The sequence below is a fragment of the Symphodus melops genome (assembly GCF_947650265.1).
Source record: "Symphodus melops genome assembly, chromosome: 20".
NCBI lineage: Eukaryota > Metazoa > Chordata > Actinopteri > Labriformes > Labridae > Symphodus > Symphodus melops.
In genome coordinates this window covers 2,780,197-2,790,851 of record NC_136710.1, presented here as the reverse complement: position 1 = coordinate 2,790,851, position 10,655 = coordinate 2,780,197, and the positions used below count along the sequence as shown (strand labels likewise).

General features: G+C 40.6%; 1 protein-coding gene across 1 annotated transcript; it reads left to right on the top strand.

Annotated features, from left to right (window-relative positions):
• Positions 1–2,129: 2,129 nt before the first annotated feature.
• Positions 2,130–9,897, top strand: LOC306841959 (chymotrypsin-like protease CTRL-1). Its single transcript, XM_079372001.1, has 7 exons — positions 2,130–2,143; positions 6,271–6,373; positions 6,528–6,548; positions 6,696–6,837; positions 7,175–7,425; positions 8,163–8,296; positions 9,107–9,897. Exons 2-7 carry the CDS (start codon positions 6,316–6,318, stop codon positions 9,521–9,523), a joined length of 1,023 nt encoding a protein of 340 aa, XP_079228127.1. The 5' UTR covers positions 2,130–2,143; positions 6,271–6,315; the 3' UTR covers positions 9,524–9,897.
• Positions 9,898–10,655: the final 758 nt, after the last annotated feature.

Here is a 10,655-nt window from a genome sequence, read left to right as displayed (position 1 = left end):
TCTGCTCTGTTGGTCTCAATCCTCCTTCTTCTTCTTCTTCTTCTTCTTCTTCTTCTTCTTCTTCTTCTTCTTCTTCTTCTTCTTCTTCTTCTTCTTCTTCTTCTTCTTCTTCTTCTTCTTCTTCTTCTTCTTCTTCTTCTTCTTCTTCTTCTTCTTCTTCTTCTTCTTCTTCTTCTTCTTCTTCTTCTTCTTCTTCTTCTTCCTGCAGCTCCCTCTATCCTACCTTCCAAGCCTGACACAGTTTTGGCAGATGCCTGAGTCCGGATCTGCTCCAGGTTTCTGCCTTTTAATAAAGGAAGTTTTTTCCTTCCCACTGTAACTTTGCCTATTGTTGCTTAGTGCTTATGATGGATTAATGAAACACTGAGGTTATGCCATAACTGGAACATTTTGTGAGTTTGCCACACATTGAGCGTAGGGTTAGTCCAGGTCCAGGCACAGAGTCACACTCTGCTAGCCTGACATTGTTTTTGATTACAACTGATCTCATGCTAGCTCTTGTTAGCTGATGGCCAGCTTCTAAGCATCTTATTGGCTAATCTCCCTCATTCTGTCTTATGTAAACTTGTCTAACCTTCCTACTCTTTGTTGCTACCTCTGCAAGCCACATTTGCAAACTCTCCCCGACCCCATCTCTTCCTGTTAGGGTGTGTTTGACTCTATCAAGAAGTGTTGTATTGTTTGGGGGTTTTTGCTGCTTCTCTTCCTGCCTCAAGTTTTCCTTGTGTGCATTGGAAGGGCAGGGATGTGTGCTGTTCCTGCCACATTAGCATGTGGAAGATCCAAGTTTTTCTTGACATAGTTGACCTGACTGAAGGAGTTTCATTGTCTCTGACTCTGTCAACACCCTCTTTAATTGTTCTGTCTCTGATAATGTCCCGTTCCTGAGTCTACAGAGCTAAAGCAGGTAACATGAGATGTGTCCTTTTCAGTTCAGACCCATTCAACCCAAGTTACATTGTACAAGAACAGGTGACAGTGATACAGAACAAATAGAGCAGTATCGCCCTCCACTCTCTTTTCCACATGTGTTTTATAACAGCATTTAAGGAATCAACAGGATAGATGTGTTCATCTCTATGTGTGTGATCTCTAAAGTTCAAACATAGATCCAAAACAGATATCAGATATATCGGTGTTGGATTTTTTTGTCTCCCCAATATCAATGCCGGTATCGGCCCCAAAATGTGCACATCAGTCCAGTAAACAGGATAGTCTTTGTTGATCTTATCCTATATATGTGAATTTACTGTCCATGTATGCTTTCACACACGGGGGATTGGTCAAACTGTGCTGTCAATGCACAAATTATATAACATTAAATTAAAGTCAATACATGTATATACAAGGCTTAATCAGATAAGAGTACAGTTCAGACAACTTTATTTATTCCAGTAGGGACAATTCAGTTTCACAGCCTACCGAGCCATGAGCAAAGACATATCTTTATTTCTTTTTTCCACTTTTTCTGGTGTTGTCATGTGACCTGTGCAGCAGGAGGAAGATTGGCGTTTAGGATTTAAACTGCGTCATGATCTGGACCGTATCAGAGAATGTCGAATGAAGACTTCAAATTCTTGCACTTAATATTATGTGACGATAAGATACCATGCCCAACCAGGTTTTCTTGTAATACAGCATGTCTTAACTTCCTGGTCCAACGGGGATTTGGTGTCATGGTTTGGTTTTGTCTCGTGTGTTTCGTCTTGTTTTAGTTTTTCTGAGTGTTTCGTTTCCCTGGTGTGTTTTAATGTTTCATAGTCTTGTGTTTTCGTTAGTCTTCAGTGTGTTTCTATGTTACCTGAAAGTTTATCTCCTGTTTTAAGTCTAGTCTTTAGTGTTTCCTGTTTTATTTTGTATTATCTGGTTTAGGTTTTACTTTGTAGTTGTCAGTGTTCTGGTCTCGTGTTCTCTGCTCTGTTTGACCCTGATTGTCCTCACCTGTCTGATTAGTCTCACCTGTGTCTGATCACCCCTGTCTATATAGTCTCTGTGTGTTCTTACCCTCGAGTCGGCTCATTGTCTTATGTCGGTTGTCGTGGCCTGGTGTTTCTTGTCCCTGTGTTTCCCCTCGTGTTTTTTTTGGATTTTGTTTCGTTTTTGCTCGAGTTGCTTTTTGGAACGTTTTGGATTTATTAATTAAGTTTTTGTTTTATAAATTTTTATTCTGCACTTGGGTCCTCATCCCTGTTTCCTACCCGCAAACGTGACATTTGGTTTCGTCAAAACCAGCAACAAGTAGATCAGGGGTAGCCAACCCTGGTCCTCAAGAGCCACAATCCTGCATGTTTTAGATGTCTCCCTCTTCCAACACACCTGATTCAAATGATCAGGATCGTTATCAGGCTTCTGCAGAGCTTGATGACGAGATAAAAACAGCTTGGGTGTGGCATCATAATTACTTAAAAGTTCAGATCATAAAGTTCAAAGAAGTCCAAAAAGTGACTCAGTCAGAGAGAGGTTTCTGTCTCTCAGACGCCAGGACAAAGACGCTGTGGTAATTGTTTGTTTGCCAGACAATGCCGTGCCATTCAGCCGCTTCTGTTTGGAAAAACACAAATGATCAGCTGCTCTTGTGTGTGCAGCAGCGTCAGAGTACACGTGATTAAAGGGATACTTCACCCATTTACATGAAGCTGTGTATCATTAGAAACATGGTAGTTGTGTTGACTGGTCGTGAATCCAGCCCTCATTTTGCCCTGAGATGAGAAAAATGGGTTTTTCTTTGCCTGGAAGTTTTCTTCATGTGATGCAATATGACACTTTTTTTATTAAGTAACAACTTAAAGGTCAAAGTTTCTTCATTCGTCTCCATCGGTACATTTCACAAATGTGTAAAACATTAGCTTATCCCAGCTGCTAATGTTCCCAAATATCCACCTAATTATCTGTTTACACACACACACACACACACACACACACACACACACACACACACACACACACACACACACACACTCAACACTACCTCTAAGGCGACCCGATTCATGAACACATTGTTATTAAACACACACTGCTTGTTTAATGTCGAGATCTTTTTTTTATGAAATCAAATGTTGCATATAAACTTTTTAGTGATGTAACTTCTAACAGGGACTTTTCCAAACGGCTTCTTCGTAGCATCCATGGAGTTGTTTTAATTTATTTTTTATTCTGTTGCTACAAAATTCCCACTTTCTGAGCTGAACACACTGAAGTGGGAAGAATGACTTCCCAACTCAGAAATTGGGACCATCAGAGGAGCTTACCAATGCAGCATGAGGGTCCCCCCCCCTCCCCCCTCCCCCCCAAAAAAAGCCGAATAGTTGCTGTGATACTTCTACAAACCATGGCAATGATTGCAAGCGAAAGATTTGCCAACTAAAAAAGGAATGTGGTGCGACAGCTACAACTTCTGTCAGGCTTGAAAAAGACAGTTGCAAGTTTTTTTTATTCTTATTTTTATCCATCGGGAGATTTGGTGATGTTGATTTTGAATTTGAATTTGAATCCTCTGATTTTGAGTCCAAAAGCCCTCATAACCATCACATGATTGAGTTTCATGTATTAAGAAGCCACACAGGTGGGGCTAGAACAAAAATGATGATTAACCAGTTTGATGTGTGCAAGAACACAAAAGCACATCTGCTGTGTTTTCAACACCTTGATTCTTGTTTGGTCAGATTTCAGCAGTGGAATTTAGGATTTGACAGCCAACTCTACTTAAATAAAAAAAAAAAAGCACAGTGTGACACAGGGACTGGGTCGACCTATAGAGAGATTCACATGTTCAGTGGGAACGTTTTCAGATCACTTTTGTACACAGTTGGAAGTTGCAGAGATGGGCAGATCTGTACACCAGCAATGCTCACAGCTGGAAATAAATCAAACAAATTCCTCCGTTTGTATTCACTTGTTGTTGTTACTGCATTCCTCTTCATCAGGCGAGGTTCCAAAGAACTTCGGATGTCTCGGCACAGTTCACGCACGAGCACAAGCGCGCGGGTTAACAACGTGGACAGCCTTGGTTATTAAAGTGTTCTGTCTCTATCTGACTGAACATGAATCAAAATAAAACACAAAGTCAGTAAAGCAGCTGTCATGTTCTCCGGTGTGCGGACGCAGACTCGACTGCATTTTATTTTTTATGTTTCAGTCCACCTGTCTTGTATACTGAGCACGCTTCATAATAACATAAATTCATGCATGTTGTTGTATCAAGGCGTTTTGTACAAGAGGTAAGAGAGCTCAAGCCCGGTCAGTCCTGGAGCAGTGTGAGTGCTGCTCTCGGGGATGGGGAGGAGGGTCATACCATGATTAAGCTTGGTACGGGACCACCACCACCAACCTGTCCCGGTGTTCCCCTCGGCTCTTTATCCCAAACCAGTCACATTTCAGAACGGCTTCACTTCCTGTCTTCCTCCATGGCCATGTTGTTCGTTGATAAGCTGTTAAATTCAGATGAATCACAACGGTTCAACCAAACCCTCCAGGTTCACAATGCACAGTCTGCAGAAAGCAGCTTTGTTTGTCATCACTGGCTGGTAAGAGCTCAGAGAAAAGGCTTGTGTCCTGACCTTTGAACACACTCACTTTTTAAAGACGCTGCTCCACCCCTGCACCAAAGGCACAATCCTAGCTGATTAGTTTGCACGGGTAAAACATATTTTGCTGCAGCAGTTTTAATGTGCAGCAACAAGTGGAGGGAGAGAGTTGTGTGTGCACTGCCACCTACTGGTGACAGCATGACTAAGCATGAGGGACCTTTGTCCATAGTGGGCTAATAGTTAGCATTTGTAGCCTCTGCATGTTTCTAATAAGCTCCAGCAGCAGAAACCTGCTCAAACTAGGATCATATTGGAGATGCTTTTGAAACATGGAGAGAGGTTAGAATGCAGAAAGGTTTACAGACCCATGCAGAGCTGGCTAAGCACTGAAGCTACAGTGTCCACCACATGCAGAGCTGGCTAAGCACTGAAGCTACAGTGTCCACCACATGCAGAGCTGGCTAAGCACTGAAGCTACAGTGTCCACCACATGCAGAGCTGGCTAAACACTGAAGCTACAGTGTCCACCACATGCAGAGCTGGCTAAACACTGAAGCTACAGTGTCCACCACTGAACTTCTTTAAAAGGATGAGTCAAATGTAGGGGATATACTGTATACGGTCTGGAATGAAAAAGGCCATAGATTCTAATTTAATCAGACACTTTCTGTCTTTCCACATCCCGCGTTATCTGGAAATTCTTTCTGCCAACAAATCCCCCCCCCCCCCCCCCCCCCCCCCCCGGGGACAAAAAAAGTTTTTTTTAATTGAATTGAGTGTCCCTTGTGAATCCAAAAGTCAACGCCTTTCTTTCACTTGTACAAAAAGAATGATCTATTGCTAATCACAACAACAACTCACCGTGGCTGAGTGTACATTTTGAACAAAAGTTTGGTTAGATTTAGGCAACGTGATTTCAACAAAAACTGGTTTCTGCATCACATGGTGTTGTATGACAGCCAGACAAAGGCTCTGTGGGTTTTCAAGCACTCTCTTCTGTTCAGACTCATAAATCACAACCAACCGGTTTGATGTGGGAAAGAACATCAAACATGATTATTGTGCCTCGTCATGTTGGTGTTGTTACATAATGTCAAAGCCACATTTCAGGAAACATTTACAAGATGGAAGATAGAGCTGTGTGAATAGACATAAATTCACAGTTTTTGTGTGTTGGTCAGTATACATTGCCAATCTGACCAATAAGACTTCTGAGTATTAATAGTCATCGGTATTGATAATTCACAGTGAGTGTTTTGATTTGAGTCAATAGATCGCCAATACCAAACACCACACACATCTATCGTGACGTGACGCACTATTTAACGCTCATGTGCTTTTAGGACACTCTTAGTGATGGTTTTTGTGGGGGGGAAAAAAACACTGAATTTGAGATTAAATTGGCGGCCATGATGCACGCCCAAAGTACAGAGGCTGTAGTCCTCGTCATTATGTTCAATCACATGACAGAAAAAGGCCTCAAAAGTAACTTCATCTGCTTCCACTCGTAAAGTAAGGAGCCTCAAATACTAAAGACTGCTTATTGTTGGGACGCTAACCTTTCACACATTAAGCTAATGCGTTCATCTTTGTCCATGCCTGAACATAATAAGCCATTGTACACAAAAGCCTGATCCCAAGATCCCTGTTTGATTGTTATACAGGTCTTGAGTGGGATGAATGGATTATATTGGATTACGTAAGGTGACACTGTAGGTGGAGCTGAGATTTTCTTTTTGTTAAGGATATTTAAACATGAGGGAAAAGTGAAGGAGGCGCAGATGGAAAAATGGCTCTGGTCAAGTTTCTCCGTGGCGTAACAGTGATGCTCATTCTCTCTGCCAATGGTAAGATAGACAGTTTAATGACTTTTATAAAGTTTATTTGCGCTGCAGTAACATGTGTATTTTTGAATTGGAGATTTATTGCTCTCTCAGTCATCATCGGCCTCACCCTGACCCACTCTGTTTAACATATTTCTATGTGTCTTCCCAATTTCAGGGAGTCGTTCACAACAACTGGGTAAGCATCCAAACGACAAGTTCTTTAATTTTGTCCTCAGAATAGATCCAAATTTCATCCTGTGACTTCAGTACTTAACATTTATTTTGAGATTTACCTCAGTGATATAATCACCACGGTGTTTATGCTCCATGTTGTACTCCTCAGGATGCGGAAGAGGAATGGGAAATCCAAAATCGGACAATTGGCCATGGCGTGCTTTGATCGCCAATCCAGGTTCACTCAGTAACTGTTCAGGGTCTTTGATTACCGAGCAGTGGGTGATGACAAGTAATGACTGCGACATAAGGTAAGAGTTTATTGATGTCTTGTTTCTTGTTGGTTTGTAACGGCAAATGAAAGGGAAATTGATATCGTCTAAAGGCGTGACCACAATGGAGCCCAACACAAAAGGACTTGTATACATGCTGGCAGGTGGTGTTGTAGCACTGGAAACCGGTCTTGGTCTTAAGACTAGAAAAACAAATGCATCTTTTGGGATTGTTGTTTTTTTTTCACCAAAACTGACAATATAATCACATTTCTTTAGCAGGATATTGCAGGGTATATTACAGTAAATTTGTGCAAAGATTGTGTTCTGCACACTCCACAGATTGACACAGGCTTCTTTACTTCTTTTTGTCAAGATCTGAAGGAGGCACATGGGTTCATCTTGGAGAACGCAGCAACTCATTCCCAAACCTCTACGAAGAATCGGTGTCAGTTGAAGACATCAGATGCAGCGATGATATGAACGCATGGTTACTGATGGCCGAGCCGGGTGTGTGTCTGATGAAGCTATCGAACCCCGTGAATACTACAGGTTCCATCGGTACGGTCTGCTTGGCCGCACAAAACAGCGCACCCTACTCCGGGATGAAGAGCTACATTGCTAATGGTAAGGTCACAGAGTGTATATAAAGAAACACGTTCATTAAAAATATTTACCCAGGTATTATGCTCATACAACAGAAGTATACAGTAGCAATGGAATCTGCTCTCTTTTCCTGAATTTACACGACAATCTTTCAGGAATAACGAGAAAAGATTTGGTAAGAAACGTGTTCGTTTTTATTATGAACGATAGCTGGTTACCCAAAATCCCGATAAAAGCTCTATTACTGATGAGCTGCCGACTTTAGTGAAGTTAAAATATACTGTCAATACAAGGGTTTGGCCTTTTTCAAAAATATACCAACGAGGACAAGGAGCTACAAGCTGATTTTGGTCAATAGCATCTTTTTGGTAAGGCCAGTGGGTTTCAACTAGTCTGTCGGGACCCACAAGTGGGATTAATGAGCCCATTTTTAGTGGGACCTGAATGTGTGGCTAGAAGAAAAAGAATCTGTTGTTTAAAAGTCTTTTAAACACGTTCTTTGTCCCGTCATGTTTTGTTCCAACTGAGGTCCAAAGTGAGCTTTTTGTCATGAAATTAATATGCTTGGTTGAAAGAGTTCAAAAAACGTGGGTGGCAGTTTTTCATAAATGAGTTGGTGGCGGGGACTGTTAGCCTTAATAATAGAAAAGAAATGAAATACCTTACTGAATAAAATTGCATGCATTAGGACTTGTTTATACCCCATTCTCTTTATAAAAACCAAACATTAACCTCGTCTATGAATTACTTCTGTTAAGGTACAACTTCTGCAGCCAGGATGGAGGTACCAATAGTCGGACGCAATGAGTGTAGATGCAAGCGTCCTGATGTCAGGCCGGATGCGATCTGTGCTGGACGTGAACTCAAAATGAGACCATCCACAGATTGCATGGTAAATACAACTTTGTGTTTTGATGCAATGCCGCGTTACCTTGCCCAAAAACCAATAAGATTAGTTCACCTTCCTCTTATTTTGAAAGGTTATGTTAGCAAACGCTAAAGCTTGTTCAATTCATATATCTTAGCATTAGCTTACATATCTCCAGTCTTTTTTTTGATGTAACACCTTACCTGGCTCTATTTATTAAGATCTTTTTATATAATCTTAAGGTTTCCGGATTCAGTTAAATTAGCATTAGCATCCTTGTATCAGTTTTATGCTGTTGTGCTAGCTTACAATTGCCTTATTCAAGTTATATCCAACACTGTTTGCATTATGTTACCTTATTTTATTTTAATACAGTTATCTTATCATTAGCTTAGGGTAGGTAATTAAAGACCTACCCAACTCTAGAATTACAGATTTTAGCATTATTTTACCGAATTCTAGTTTACTTAAGTTGTTTTAGTATTTACTCGCCTTATTTCAGTTTTGCTGACTTATTTATCTATTTATTTTCAAGGAAGTCAGACTTTAACATGTCTGTGATGGCTCTTAGTCACCCAGGTCATCGTAAAATTCGAAGATGGATCCAAAGGCAACTGGAGATTCTGGTGCTAGCTCTATCCTCCAGATAGTTTAGATCCAAGATCTTCAACCAGTCCAGTTGCCTTTGGATCGATATTCAAATCAGACTTTAACAGCTATCAAATATTTGTATGGTAACATTTTTTTTTTTCTCAGCATAGTGAAAGTTTGTTAGACGTATTTGCTTTTTTTTAAATAATCTTGACCAACACAATCATTAATTTCTTTCCTCAGAAAAATGTGGGTGGGGCATTGATGGCCTATGAAAATTATGCCTGGACCCAGATCGGGATAAGCCAATATGATCAAAGATGCCCCCCGACTGGACATGTTACAACTTACACTGACCTGTCCTTGTATGAACAATGGATCAGGGATGTTACTGGCATGAGCCAGCCAGGCTTTAATCTCTTGAGCCCAACCGCATTTGACCCGGACATTCATTTTTGGTGTGACGTACCGCAAGCTACCTTCGAGCCCATGCCATCAACAAACCGTCCACCCAAACCCTACAGGTGTAAATATCCATCTGAATATGGTTGCAGGGATGGTTATGGTGGTGTATTTGACAGTGGTGTTGATGTGATGCACTCTTCACCCTTCATCCTACTCTGCGTTCTTTGTCTTTCCTTCTTTGGTACCTTTTGGTGACCAAAAAAAAAAGTGTCTCATAAACGGGTTTCATAAAGTCTGTTCTTCTTTTTATGTAGAAATTAGGAAAATATAATGGCACACTTAAGCACTGGGATTATTAATACCAATATTAATAATATTAGAAAAGTTTTATTCTTTAGAGAAGGGATGTTGATCACAAGATATTTATAGAATGATAACATACAATATAGATGGGGGGTTTTAGGGACAGCAGGCAGTAAACATTGGAAATGCTTTTGCTTGACGATGTTCAGGCTAACATCACCCACAACATCCAATTTACACATTAATCAGTCATGAAACAAATTTATTTTCCGTGCATGTGTGGACACCCTAATAAATTCAAGTCTCATGTTTTGTCTTTGCCGAGTGTTTTTTTTTTTAACAGTCTTTGGGAGGTGAAGGGCAACACATTTTTAGTCAGTAGCATTGTTCGTTGCAGCTTAGAAACTCAACATTCAAACACAGATACTTCGCTCATCTTTTACATACACTGACCTAACTTGGTTCCGTCCAGGACTGTCTGATGTATTTGGTCGAATAAATGGTTTAACCATTCAACTCGTTGTCTCGCTTTTTGTTGTGACCTCTTGAGTGGGTCCAGATAAAATCGTGTACATGGTTACCATGGTTAAATGTGTCAGTCAGCACACATTAAAAAAACACTTCTAGATTTAATAAGTCAAACTGTGCTTGCAACACAACCGCCTTCAGAAACGCGCTGACTGAATATCAGGATCAAGGTGACAGCAGCAAAGAGTAAGGACCTGCTCTTCAAGAAACGTGTCCTGAGATAACGTGTGTTATGAACTGATTCATGCAAAGGATGATTGCTTGATGGGTTAAAGCAATGTTTAGGTCATGCAACCCATACCATACTTAAACATCTTTGACTTGACACTTTGGCACACACATCAAGCTGCAGACAAAAACAGGCATGAAGAAAAACACGTTTTAACTTTTGACTCGTATTGACAACCCTTAATTCTATAAAGTATGAATGACTGGTTGAATGAAATGAATGCAAGTTATGTAGGTGAACTTACAGGTTAAGACACTATAGGAGGAGCTCATCATAGGATATAAGACAGCATATACATTGAGGAGAACATTTGAAGAAACGCATTCG

What these genes read in the sequence shown, in the direction of transcription:
- LOC306841959 (XM_079372001.1), top strand. Translation starts at nt 6,316, where the DNA reads ATGGCTCTGGTCAAGTTTCTCCGTGGCGTAACAGTGATGCTCATTCTC. An exon ending in GCTCATTCTCTCTGCCAATG is followed by an intron (nt 6,374 to 6,527) that starts GTAAGATAGACA and finishes TCCCAATTTCAG; the next exon opens with GGAGTCGTTCACAACAACTG. An exon ending in GAAGAGCTACATTGCTAATG is followed by an intron (nt 7,426 to 8,162) that starts GTAAGGTCACAG and finishes ACTTCTGTTAAG; the next exon opens with GTACAACTTCTGCAGCCAGG.